The 14838-nt window shown below is 36.6% G+C and overlaps 1 protein-coding gene across 1 annotated transcript in view; it reads left to right on the forward strand.

Annotated features, from left to right (window-relative positions):
• The first annotated feature begins 7410 nt into the window (after positions 1–7410).
• Bx42 (Puff-specific protein Bx42) overlaps positions 7411–14838 on the forward strand; it is a 49229-nt gene continuing 41801 nt past the window's right edge. The window contains exons 1-3 of the mRNA XM_075356214.1: positions 7411–7548; positions 9949–10090; positions 14416–14583. Of these exons, the coding sequence (XP_075212329.1) occupies positions 7535–7548; positions 9949–10090; positions 14416–14583 (324 nt within the window). The 5' untranslated portion in view covers positions 7411–7534. The remainder of the gene's footprint in view (positions 7549–9948; positions 10091–14415; positions 14584–14838) is intronic.

Consider the following 14838-nt stretch of genomic DNA (forward strand, 5'->3'; position numbering starts at 1 on the left):
TCATCTCCGAAGTAAACGATTTTAATGTTGATGGCTATGTAGCTCGAGTATCCTGCATGCTCCAGTGGCTTGGAATTCAACCACCGTCCACGAGACTCCCTCAAACAGCAAGAGACCATTGTCAGCACAAGCCACGACGCGACACGCTTTGAACAGAAGTGAATCAAACTCCACCACTCAAAATAACTGACCAACACACTGCCCTGCACAGTGTCATCCACAATTCATGGCTGCCCATGAATTCGTTCCACAAAAACAAAAACGGACGCCCGTCATCATTCCTGCTTAGGTGGGCAACTCACCAGGTACATTACATGCCTGCAAATAAGGTTTTGCTAAAAAGCCCTCAATTATTTCTCCGCCATCATATATAAATGCTATGTTTCAAGTAATCCCCGCAGTCTTATCTTTTCTCTCCAATTCCAAGAAAAAAAGTGCGGGGGTTACTCGAATAAATACGGTATAATATTTAGTATAAAATATTAACTTTATACTAAATTTTATACCTACCATATGATTAGGTAAGCAAGACGCTGTCCAAGGGTTGTCCTGAAGGCAGCGTGTGTTGGGTTCATTTTTGTGGGTGGTTGAGTTTGATTTCCTTCTTCGGCTGGGATTGCTCGGCGGGTGTCTTATCGTGGCTTATGCCGTTAATGGGCTCCTGCTGCTCGAACGAAGCTCGTGGAGGAAGATTGAACTTGGAAAAGATTGAGAGGATATATTATTAAGATCTCAACGCCTTATATTATTAACAGTAACGGGAGGTTACCGTACTAGTTCACGGGAGGCAATCTTGATGATTGCAGGCATCAAACCGATAGATTTAATTGCGTCAGAAAAGCAGCAGCGTTATGTTTGTAATTCAGATGTTTTTTTCTGAATTGACTTTAGAAAAAATTCGCCAGATAAAACATCATGGCAATGGTTTATGACAGGCCAGATGGGATGAGGCAGAGGGTGCGTGTTGATTTCTTCCCAGACGTTGTTGGTTTGCGGAGCGCTCCTTGGTTCCTAACAATTATGTTACGCAATTTTTTTCTGATTATAGTGCCTTCCGAGACAGACTAGCAATTTGGCCTGGTGGATTCAAAGGATGAAAAAAGATGTCCAGATTTTGGACAACTAGATGACGTATACCATGTAATTTACCAATGCGCAAAATATGAACTTATGCGCACTAGTCGGGTCGATGTTAGATTTCCGTGAGAATTGGAAAAACCGGGCCGAATGGGTAATCGTTGAAAATTTCATCGGGTACCTGGCAAGAAAACGGATTGCCGAAGGAATTTATGGTTCCGCCTAGTCTTTCCTGTGTTTTGGTTTTGTTGTTCTTGTGTTATAAGGTTTGATGTTTTTGTAGTGTTTCGTTTATTTAATTTTATTTTTATTTCTTGTTTTTTGTATGTTATGATTGCGTGTTAAACTCAACTTCTAACATATCGGGTAGGTAGTTGAGTTTTTAATCTCAGTTCCATCATGTCGCTCAGTCTTGATAAAGATTTGACATAGATGTGTTTTGTTTTAAAGAGTTAATTTCCTCTTTGTACACTGATGGGAATATCACAAGTGGTATTCGCATAGGTGGCATCTTGACTGAGGCAAGAACAAGGCTGAGAGATGATGCCTTTTGCCACTCTATAAGGCTGTAGGGTTAGGAAGGGGTAATAAGGGCTATAGTCGCCTGTTGCTAGCATTGCGTACTTCCGCAGGTGGATTAGTTGTATACGAGTTTGGAGGACAACGGTGGTTGTTATTTATTTATAACATTGCAAATAAAATTAATGATTAATTTAATTTTTCATATTTTGATAGAATTGATAACGTTATCCGAGTGATAGCTTCGATTAGTAGCTTGGTTGAATAAACTACATTTATTTTTTTTTCTTTATAAAAGGATGAAAGCGAGGCAATCCTCAACAGAGGAGGAGAGGGTACCTCTTGAACTGGAGAGGCTGGTCAGCAGATTTGAACGGCTGGCGAAATATCTGAAACGGAGCATTGACAAAAACGTGAAGCGAAGTATCAAAGACCTAGAATCGGATTTCAGTATAGCAGTGTGTAAGATCTGAGGAGGGTAGTCACTGATACATCTTTCATTGTTGGAAGGAGATAGACCGTAGAGGTAACGACCCAGACACGGGTCTCAACGGGATGCCCTATCATCGATGCACTGCCTGGTGGCGTGACGGTGCCCCAGATGGCAGACTTCATCAAGAAAGCTTAGCAAAAAAAAAACTTTTTGCAGCACTCATTTTGGGATCTTTGCAAAGATTTAGGGAACACTCGACACAGTTGCGGTTGTCGATATGCACGTGTTAACACAACCTAGGTCTATGGATACACTGATTGCCAGACACCTACAGGTGGCATGTCTTCTGAGCAAAACGGGTATTAATGCTAGGAATGTAGTGTCAGTTGCCCGTGAGACAGGCTGTTAGAAGAGGTAGCAGGAGAGGAGGCGCCGGCCTCCAACAAGTTTCAGTGGCTTACATGGATTTGGACGACGGAGGAGATCTGGCGCAGGCATAAGTTGAGGTCTTCACGAAAATCAGGGAGGCCGTCTGGGTCCGCTGTATGCGGAAATTTACGGCCAGGATACAACTGTGTTGGTACGGAAGATACTCGAATGTGAAGGGAGAGTTACTGACCGAATTATTACATTACATCGCCGGTTGGTAAACTCTCGGTAGCGTGGAGCGGCGATTCTCCTCCTGAGCACAAGCACAGAACGGAGACCATTGTGGTAAAATCGTCGGCGTCCCACGCAAACCTTCTTAAATCCTTTAAGTCGGAGGTAATGGTCCCGGCTGATTCAGAGATCCTTTCCATAAGGAAGGCCGGCAGCAACATGGAGATTAAAGTTAAAGTGACAAGGAAAAACACCGGCGCTCTTACGCAGATTATAACATCCGCTATAAAAGAAGGCAGTGTTCAAACCAAGACCAGGACAGCCATTCTCCGGGTTCGGGACTTGGAGAGCGGCATACAGATGAGCGAGGGGTTGTCGGCGGTCGCCGGACGAGGGTTAGCAAGTAACACGAAAATGACAGTTAGACCGGGTTTTAGGGAAACCAGCGTTACCACGTGTCGGCTACCGGCGTCGGTCGTTACACACATTGCACAAAAAGGAAGGGCGATGATAGGGATCGGATTGTGTATTGTAGAGTGGACAATATGGAGCTTCCGTCGCGGTGCTATAAATGCCTGGAAACTGTCTGTGTGGTAAGGAATTGCAAGAGAGAAGATAGGAAGGCTGCATGTTTTAACTGCGGGACATCAGGCCGCAGAATACAACACACCGAAGTGCTTAATCTGTAGAGTGGAGGGGCACCGTACTGGCGGTGCCACATGTTCCCAAGGGGACCAACAGGAAGATCAACGAGAACCGAGAGAGGACCGGGAGCACCACGGCCTGCTGATGGGAGTGAAAATAGTACAGAAAAACATGAATCATGCGGCTTTGGCGTATGATTTGATATTACATTACGTCTCGGGGATGGACGTTGATATTTATTACGCTCGTTTCTACGCATACCGCAGCAGATCGGGGTGGATTATCTCTGAAGACTGGGATGCGGCCATTTGGCCGAGTACTCACCTTCCGGTGAGAGACGTTCTGCGTGAGACTGGGTATGTCAGGCGAGAATCGGAAACGTCTTTTATTATAGTTGTTACCTGTCGCCGAACATGGCTATTGAACGTTACAGGAAAGTTTTGGACTCGATTAGGCGCCGGGACCGAATCTACTGCCGAATCGCGCAGTTAAGGTGGCGGTTGAGGCCGATCCCGTTGGCTTTTTGAGGGTGTACAATGATTGTTTAGTAGAAGGAGTGTACCCCCAAAGAGTCGGCAGCACCCGGTACTGGTCCCTAAGCCAGGAAGCGATCCGGTGCTGCCCTCCTTTTTTAGACCTCTGGCAATGATTGACAAAATATCTAAGATATTTGAACGCACACTGCAACAGAGGTTGACCAGAGTTATAGAGGACGCAGGGGGACTTTCGAACAAATAATTTGGATTGCGTAGAGGGATGTCAGCCTTATATGTGGTGGCTGAGGATGTAGGGATGGCGAGAAGAATAACTCGTGAGAAGAAGTTATGTGTGCTCGTGGCGTTGTTTGTCCGCAACGCTTTTAATTGTGTGACCCACGACCCCATCGGGACCGCGCTGGTAAACAGGAGAGTTCCCCGATACCTTCGAAGGATAATCCTTTCTTATCTCAATGGCCGCAAACTCATCTGTGAGACGACGGACGGATCGGTTGAACGGCGTATAGATAGGGGAGTACCACAAGGTTAGGTTCTTGGCCATCCCTTTGGAATATTGCCTACGACAGTGTATCCCGGGTTTCATTACCGCCGAGAGTCATGGTTATAAAGGTATGCGGATGACCTTTAAGTTGAGGCGACCACACTGAGGGAACCCGTTGCCTGAATACAGGAGTCCTATGTGGTGATTAGAGATTGGATGACAGGAGCAGGGCTAACCATGGCCCCAGACAAGACTGAGGTTGTTATTATAACAACTACCAAGAGAAGACCTTTGAAAATGGTCCTTGAGGGTCAGACGGTAGTTTCGAAGGCTGCCATCAAGTATGTAGGTGTAGAATGGATGCGAAGTTACCTTTGGCATACATGTTATGGAGACATGCCAAAAGGCAGAAAAGGTAAGGCGGCTAATAGCCTGTTTGCTACCGAATAACGAGGGACCCAGCCAGCAGAGGAGGAGGTTTCTGTTTAGCGTTGTGTTCTCTGTGCTACTATATGGTGCCGAAGTCTGGGGAGGAGTAACCAAATATGATAAATACAGGGGTGCTGTCGAAGCGATACAAAGAAGAAGCTATCTTCGAATCACAGCAGCGTACCGCACGGTTTCCCGCGAGGCTGCGGACGTCTTAGCGGGAATATCACCGGTAGACTTTGAGATTCTTCGTAGGAAGAGGATGAAAGAACTAGTTGTTCTAACATCCGCTGAAAAAAGGAGACTGACCAGTTCCATCATGGAAGATTTGAGAAGGGAATGGCAGAGGCGGTGGGATGACAGTGAGAAGGGTCGATGGATGTACCGCATGATCAAGGACCTAGAAGGTTGGTGCGGGCGTACTCATGGTTCGCTGGATTACTATCTTACACAGTTTCTGGCGGGCCATGGGAGATTTAAAGAGTGCCTTTATAGGTTTGGATTTGACTACTCCCCATGTTGTCCGGTTTGTGAGAGTGTGGATGAGACAGCATACCACGTTTTTTTCAGCTGTCCCAGATTCGAGGATCATAGGAGTGAAGTATTGCATGCAATAGGCAGAAGGGACATGTTTTCACCTGGGGAAATGCAATGGATCATGCTTGAGAGTTTAAGTAATTGGACGGCCGTAGCAATGTTGGCTAGGAAGGTAATGCAGGAGCTCTACGCCTGAGAGGAGTCGTAGGGGCAGACAAAAAAGTAGTCGCCGTAGGGCGTTTGGGAAGACAGGCTTTCGGCTGAACGCCTACGGGATCCTCCGTGCGTGTGGCCTGTGGTAAGTGATATGTATGTTGTTTTGACGAATGTGGTTGTTGTTAAGGGGATGGAGGTGACTCGTGATATGTAGCGATGTGTGTAGCTTGTGGTTGCTGTTAAGTTGTGTTGCGTGTGTGGTGCGCTTTTGCCTTATGTCATCTTGTTCGTATGTGTGACTTTCTGAATGGTGTTTGATTGTGTTTATAGGCGTTTTACCCCCTTCCTGATGAATTTCTCAGCAGCTGTACTAGTAAGGGGGTAGCCAGGGGTGGAGGTTTAGTCGGTAGTGCGCAGGAATACAATACGCACCTAATATCATCTTGTGGAACCTATCAGCCAGTCCGACATTGCTTCAGCGCTCGTAAGTGGGTTCCTCCACCTCTTTAACAACAAAAAAAAGAGTGTTAGGAGGGGGTGGCTTGGCGACCGAAACTGCCAGATGGATGGTGTCTTCCCCTACGGGTCAGGATGTCCATGAATTTGGCGAACTTTTACAAAAAAAAAAACAAAAAAACACACTGACTACCTCTTTTCCACCCGGATCTAAATCCTAACGAGATGGTTGGTCAGAAGTTAAAGGAAACAAAGTCATAACGTAACTTTTGCTATCAAAGAAGCTATGTGAAAATAAAGTGACCGACATGAATGAAAAAAATTGGAAGATGTATTGTGAAAAAGTTAACGAAGCAGAAACTGAAATACGCGACAAGAACACACTATTGATAATACTATGGCCTCATTTATTATTTTTTTTTTTACAAAAGATAGTGAAAGTGACAGTGATGATTCTGATGACAGTAACCACGAAAATTTAATATTTCTTGCAAAGATGCATTCCTCCTCTTTAATTAAAATAGTTTTAATCTAACATTTATAAATTAGAAATTAGTTTCTGCTTTAATTTCCGATTCCATTATTTAGTGTGTTTAATAATTATCTTACATTAACTTTTGAATATCTGCTTGAAAATAAAATGGAACACCAGCACTCAATGAAGGTAATACAATTTGATTTGCATATTATACTATTTTATGTGTAGGCCTAGTATTGTATAATTCGCAGCTTCACATAAACGCTTCTGTTGTCACGTTTGCCATTAAAAAAAAAAAAACATATTTTATCGCGGAAAATGGTCGGATATTAATTAAGGATTTTTCAGTGATCCAGTTAAATTTGACATAACATATATATATATATATATATATATAATTAAATAAAACTACATTTTAAAAAGGAAATAATGTTCAAAATATTAGCCATACAGTGAGTTGATTAAAATTTCTAAAGATTGTGTTTTGCGATCCAGTACAAGCATTACAATACACCTTACGAAAGACCGTTCGCTGTTAGGCAATGATGGAAAGAAGCAAATGTTAAGCTAAAAACATAGTAGGCACGGTAGAATGATTCAAAGTGAGGCTGTCGCTGCCGTGGCACCAAGCATTAAGAGTGGTTGCGCCAAACCGAGACTATTTCTACAGATAGATCAAGACTAAAAGACATAAGATTAACCACACAAACTAAGTTACAAGCCATTACACTAGTAACTTAAATAACACCGTTAGAAATTCTTTGATCTAAACATGGAGATGAAGATGTCTTAATGAGTATTCGACATGATTCCATGAGTTCAAGAAATGAATAAAATACGCTTACAAAATTGGGCAGAGTAATAAATCCAACCTGTCAAGTTACTGCGTCCGATTGTGCGTTCACTCTTAAACAACTGAGACTGACAATTTCGATTTAATTTAAGGCTATAAATCTGCTGAATTAAATTAAAGTTATTCAGTATGTTTAGACATAGAGAAATCTTTTATTTGACAATATCATAATAAAAGTCATATTTTTGTATTGTCAAATTTTGCGGGAAATCTGGATGGCATTGACAAACGCCATCTGACGATAGTCCAATTCATTAAGAATGTAAAGTTTGATGCCTGCGTTTGCCGTTATGGTGTTTGCTTATTGAAATTCTTTAATACGTAAATCTTGATTATTTGCCTATAAAATAGTGTTATTTTATTTTTTATAACGATGTCTTTATCAAGGTAAGATCTAGTTTTTTTTGGAAGTAAGTAGGAATTTTTTTCAGCTCATTATTGAGGTTCATGTAATATGTGATTAAGGTTAACTTTGTGGTTCCTAAAAAAGTTTTGAAATATATTTCTGTAATTAATATATAGAAGGGATGTTGTGATTGCCCAGCTTTCTTTGCTATATTTTAGTTTAGTAAGCTCATTTTTAAACCAGGTTTCAAATAATTTATATTAATTAACTCTCTTTAATCTGAGTAAGTCATTAATTTTAATTGTCTTATTCTATTAAATTGTTTTTTCATTTGAATACAGTTTAAAAAGCCTTTTAAGTTTTTGGTTGCTCATATTTTTATCCTACGAAAGTAATTAGAAAATCTTGTTTATCTCTTATAATGCTTTCAGTTGGACATTGAATATGGAGCCCAAAACCCTCACATAACAGAAGTTTGCTATATGAGATTTTTTTGCCATTTCAAATGAAATGATATCATTGAAGATTAAGTCCAGTTATTGTTGACTACCCCAGTAACAAATATTTAAAACCAGCTGTTTGCATTTTAAAACCCAACTGTTGGGTTACCTGAAACTACATTACTGATGTTCTCTAATTTATTGAATTATAAAAAATTTATATTACTTAATTTATACAGAACTATTAGTTTTTTATTTAACTAAACATTTTTATATAACGGGATATATTTGCATACATCAAACAGCTTTTCAATAACTCAATCGAAGACCTCGGGGAAAGAACAGTCAAAATAGATTTTTTTTTTAAATTGGGTTAGTGCTGCCATCTGTTAAATTTTAATGGTTTTACAAGTTAAAGTAGTAATTCTGAGGAATAAACAGTCCATATCCATGATATTCACATTTGAATTGTATGCATTCAGGGAATTATCAATTATATTCTATTAAAATCGCCGTTGTCTAAAAAAGATTCAAACGTGACAGACTGTTCTTTGCCAGAGATCTTCAATTGCTAATATTTCAATTATACTACTGTTGTAGTTTTGCATTGTGATTCATTTAATGCTCTTGCTTATGGTTTTTTCTCCTTAGCTTGAAAGGTTTATGTGATAAGAGATTAGTTAATTTTGAATTAAGACTATTCATTAAAGTCTTTTTGTGTTTTTCATTATGTTAAGAGAAAAAAATTTTGGGTGCCCGTGCAGAATAGAACAAGAGTAATGTGACTAATCATTGTGTTAATTTAGATAAGTGAAGCATTTCTTTTCTTTACATTAAAGAGGCTTTGCAAGCCTCTTTTTGCTGCTCAGTTGCTCAAAGAGTGCTCAGCCTGCTTTTACTGCATCTGTACTGCTAGGTTATATCATGCACAGCTACATTTTACAAATATTAATTTTAATAATATCAACAGAATAAATTGTGGTAATAACTTATGGTATGATAATGGTTATCATTACCTTTTTTTTTATATATTAACAGAGTTATTTAGTATTTCATTGATTGATGTAGAAATTAATTAAAATGATTTTTTAGTTTGAATAATTTTTTTAATAGAAATTATAATTCTGAGTAAACAGATAATAAAAATATTACAATAATTTTACGTTATTACACAAATTCTCCAGTAAGATTTTATGAAGAACAGCACTTAATTTTTGGTACCATCATTATGCATATTGCAGTTAAATTCATAAAATGTACTGTAGTATATGTATAGTACATTATTTGAATAATAATTGTTAATTTATCATAAATAAGGAGATTTATCTAAATATGTTTACTGCTATTTTGTCTTATTTTGCATAATGTATCAGGAACGTAATCCATAATTACAGTTCAAGGAATGCTTTCAGTGCTGGATTTTGTCTTAATTTCTTTAGTGGTCCAGTATCCAATGACACCAAAGTGTAGTTGCTTTTAGATTCATATCTAGATTATCAGCTCTTCTACTTGCATTATCCATAAGGAAATTTTTGCTTGATTTTCTTAACTTTATCTACAAATGTTTTCTAATCCCTCACTGCCAATGGCTTCTACCATTTATACTTAGGTTCACTTAGGAACATAGTGCACACGATTGTTTTGCCACATCCTCCCATATCAGGTTGATATGATCTAAACAGTAAGCGAGTAACTGAAAAGGAATTGCCTAGTTATGTATGAACATTGGCTACCACGATGGACTATGAACTATATTAAGTTTGGTGATGTAAATTGTCTAAAATTTTAATTTTTGTATAATTTGTTTAATTTTTTTTCGTATATGTAATAAAGACAGCCTCCTTAAAGTAATTTGACTCGCATTTTTTGACTGGTGTGTCAATTATATACATGTGAATGTTAGTGTTGGGTTATTTATGATTATTGATAACACTTATTTAGTATGCCAGTTTATTTTTTATTTTTAAAAATTAGTTATTTTCCTTTTATTATTTTTACTAGTCTGCTGCCTGCTCCATCACAGCCTGTTTGGGATAGAGATGATGAACGAAGCAGAACTACTTTGCAGACGTCACTTGTTATCGCAAGTCCTACTGCTCCACCATATGGACAGAGGAAAGGTTGGGTTCCTAGATCTCAAGAAGTGAGTATTATGTGGCTTTTTCTTTACTAATAATAACGAACTTTTTACATAAAATATTAATAGCAAATAGCTGTTGACTAAATATCATAGGTATTTAGAATATCATACATAAATATCATAATTTATATTATTAACAGTATTTGACTATTAAACAGTTTTGATCAGTAGCTATAAAATAAATTTTAATACGTCTTCATTAAAGAAACTGAAGTAATAGCAGAAAAGGATCATCATATATTGGCTGATCCATTGGAATCATCACTGTATGTTGAAAAAGATGGCAAGAATTTATAAATTTTAAAGCAAAACATAAAAAAGGCATCAATAAAACATTAAAAAAAAAATTTTTTTATCATCATTCACTAAAGGCTAAGCCTTGTCGATTTAGCCACGTCACTCTTATCTCTGTCTCTCTCTTCAAATCATTATATGAACCAAGGTCCAACTCTTCTTTAACAATGATGGTTGCTATAGGTTTTTTACCCAAAACCTTGCCCTCAAATATATTTGTTAAGAACTGGTCATGTCATATTACATATCCTATCAATTTTGCTCTTCTTCATATAGCAAGGACCTCCTCTCATTCACTTCTGCTAACACTTCTTCATTTCTTTTCCTATCCACCCAGCTTGTTCTTGTTATTCTCCTCCAAATCCATATTTCCATTGATACTTTTATCAAAGTATAAAATTAAGAAGTGTTTGATTTAGGTTATATTGTTAGCTAAACTTTTAATTAAAATCACCCACAACTTAAGACATTTTTGTGAAGTTTTGTAAGTGTTGTTTTTTGTTTCTTGTATTATTTTTTCTTTGTATTTCTGTTTTAGCAGTATCAAGTATACTTATTTACTTTTTGTAAGTGGTTTGTTCAATTTGAGATATGTTTTGTTTTTGCAAATTCCATTTACATCATTATTGCAGTAGAGGTTATGATTTGTAGTCAATGTAAGAACTTCACTATTAATGACTATTGTGAAGTATAAAACAAAATAAATTAAAATAATTTTTTTTTAAATTGAAATGAATTTTCTTTGATTATCTATTATGATATTAGTATTATTTTCTTGTTTGTTACATTTACTTTTTAAACCTTATAAAATTGGGTTTATTTTTATGTATTATTAAATACAAAGAATACGATGTTTGAATAGATAAATGTGTGTCTATCTGGATTGTATCAGTGTTGTTTCATCTAGGCAAAGTATTACTTGACTCTTTTTGTCACTGACTCATTTGATAAATTAAAGATAAAGCTGGCTCTATATTGAAGTCTGTAGTACTCCAACTAATATGTAGATGAGTTGGAACATACAGTTTCTAAGTATTCCTGCTACTTCCTGCTTTATCTGTACACATTGTTTCCTGTTTAAAGATATAATCAGAAGTCAGAATTCACATAATGCATGGTGATTTAGGAAAATTGGAAATTTTTAAATTTGTATTGGTAGCCCTGGGTGAGTCCCAGCACTGGATAACTTATAGAAGCCAGTTCATGCCATCTTGCCATTTGGTTATCATGGACCTGAAGGTCCTCAACATGCTTTTGTCATCAAAGCTTTTTATAAAAATATGATATGGAGATTGCGCATAGAGAATTTTGTATCACCAGTTTAATTAGCCATGATCATGTACCATCAGCACATGGAAGTAACACATATATGCATAATTTGAGGAAACAGGTTCAGCAATGAAAAAGAACCTCCAGGGAGTGTGCAACTAGCAAACCGTTTATATGGCAGACAGTACTGAGATTGTTCAAGCTACAGTCATAAGAAGGCCATACCATTCAATTCATCATTATGCAATGTCTTCACAATTGCATAGTTCAAGTGTTCAAAGAATACTGTTGCAGAGCTTATTTTACCATCCATACAAGTTGCTAATTGTCCAGGAACTGAAACTAAATAATCACATAATGCACCATTAGTTTTGTGAATAAACAGTTATTGGAAGGATAAATGAGGGCAATGACTTTGTTAAAAGCTATGTCAGATAAACCCAATATGTACCTTAACAAAGATTTTAATAATAAAATTTCTATTTTTGGACATGAGAATACTAAATCCTACACATGTACACCAGAACCCATTACACAGCAACAAGATTATCATATGGTGTGATGTGTCATGTTTGTCACAGTAAGTCCTTTTGGGTTCATGACTATAATCGCATCAGATATGTACAACGCCTTACTGAAAAACTTGGTTGTGGAAAAACTATAGACATTTCCATAAATTATTGACAACGCTTTCAGCAAGATGGACCATCATACACAACAGAAATAACAATGGCTGCTGTATACCAATTATTTAATAATCATATAATTTCAAAAAATGGTGACATTCCGTGGCCCTCCAGATCTCCTGATTTCTTCTTGTAGGTCACCTTAAATTCAAAGTGTCTGGTAGTCAATTTATTGTGACAAAAGAGATAAAGCAAAGATCCAAACAACAACTGCTGAAATTCCTGTTGAAATGTTCATTAAACCACACAGTTTCGCTATGAGACTTATTGAATTCTACATAAATATACCTGCAAGATGTGATCTTCAAAAGTAAATTTTGCGTATATATTTGTTAATGGCACGTAATTTTTTTTTTTAAATATATATTTAAGTGTTGTAATTAAAGTTATGTAATATAATTTTTTCATAAGAATATTTCATTTTAAAAAATTTTAGCTTTCTCTCTTGAATTAATGTAGTGTAGCACAAAACAGTGAGGGTAGATAGAGATTGTCAAATCAGAAGGGAAGTCAACATTACCTATTGTATCAACATTGGGACAATGATTTATATGAATTCTCTGAGTGCTCTATAGTGTAGTTTGATATGTTCTGTAATTCATGGTTTTATTGTGACATCCATGATTCAATATGTAAGCTTATTGAAATTAGGTAGCAGTTCTCTTTTTGCAGGGTTCTCAGTCATTGCAAATTATCAATAAATGAAAAGGCTAATTTTGCAGCAAAGAATTTGATCACTGTTCACAAAGTGTATACATTTACAAAGGTAGCAAAGAAGCTCATCACTGAATACGTAGTGATATGCCATTTACACACAAATTGGCTCTGTAAAGTGTAGAACTAGGCGCAGGGTTCATGCTTCTGCAAACTCTGTTAGCTAGTTCAGAGGGAAACGATGTAGGACATTCAAGATGTCCATATGAGGCCTGCAGTGAAGGCAAAGGCTGAGTTATAAATCACTGATGTAAATATCTACAGAGACATTTACATTGGTGGCATCCCAGCAAGGCCTGGCTTATTACTATGAGATGTAAAATGTTAGAGGGCGAAAGAAGCTCATCGAGGAGGGTGGCGACCAGAAGCGTCAAACGGCAGGTATCTTGCCCTACAGAGTTGAGTGGTATGCCATAATTAATTGCCTCTGTTTTACTGTTTGACATTTGCTATTATAAATGCCATGATTCTGTAATATAGCAACTTAACTTACTGCCTTACTTTATTGCATGTTGATGGTACTTGACATGTTGAATGGAATCCGTAATTATTTATGCCACCTCAGCATTAAAAAAGAAAATAATAAAGTATTCTGTTAATTATACTGTAAAATGCTAGTAATTTTGTTTTTTTATGTTATTTTGCCTTTTATCCATTGTTTTGGTGGAAAACTCCTACCTTAATCTTTTTTTTTTTTATTATTTTACATGTAATTTTATTTTTTTTAATTTTACAAGTATGTCGCAACATTTTAGTTGTTTTTTTGGGTTCCTCTGTAACTTAAATTCTTTTTTCCTCTCTTTTTCATTATATCAGATTTTTTTTTAAAAATACATTTTTTATAGCATTTTTTTACAGAATGAAACTTTTTCTTAATTCTGTCCATTACTTATTCTCAAGCATTGATTATCATCCCATCATTTGGTTGTTTGTCCTTAGAATAAGAAAAAACTCATTTCAGAATCCTCTGAAAAGAAGTTTATTGAGTCGCATGTTAAGGAGACATCCTGGTGTAGTTAATCTTGGTTATAGAAAGTGTTAGGGCATGGGTAAAAATTCTGATGAACCAGTAAATAAGATGTAGAGAATAAGAAAGCATCAAATCATTCAAAAGATTGTCAAAAAAATTATACATTTGAAATCTAAAATACAAGTTTTTCTTTTATGTTATGTGTTATTTAAATAAGATTATTATATGTAACTGTAAAAATGAGTTTTTTAATAATTAATGTCTGATTGTGTTTGTAACATTAATATTTACTAATTATATAATCAGTTCCTTCACTTCTGTTTCCCCTTACTGTTTTTGTATTTTTCATGTGACTACTTATCTCTTTATAGGATACTCTGCTTTTTGTGTTGTAGGATTTTGGAGATGGTGGAGCATTTCCAGAGATATCAGTTGCACAGTATCCACTTAATATGGGTAGGGAAAGTAAAGAGAGTTCATCAAATGCTTTGGCAGTCCAGTTGGATGCTGAAGGAAAGGTGAAATATGACATTATTGCTAGACAGGGTCATTCCAAGGATAAGGTATGTTTTATCTGTTTAATAAATGAGTAATATTTAAATCTTGTATGACTATGCCAAATGTGGAATTTAGAGGAGTGATTTCTAAAAGATTAGTAATGAATTTTACCTGTAAGTTATAAATTCTGTAGGAGAAGTCTGTTAAAAAATATTCATTGTAGGAAATGTTAACCACTTGAATAAATTTTTTTCTGATAGCTACACTGAGATCAGAATTTTTCCATCCTATGTTTTTGAAAAATTTCAAAATTAAATTTT

Source organism: Lycorma delicatula, chromosome 2 (assembly GCF_047948215.1).
Source record: "Lycorma delicatula isolate Av1 chromosome 2, ASM4794821v1, whole genome shotgun sequence".
In the NCBI taxonomy this organism is placed as follows: domain Eukaryota; kingdom Metazoa; phylum Arthropoda; class Insecta; order Hemiptera; family Fulgoridae; genus Lycorma; species Lycorma delicatula.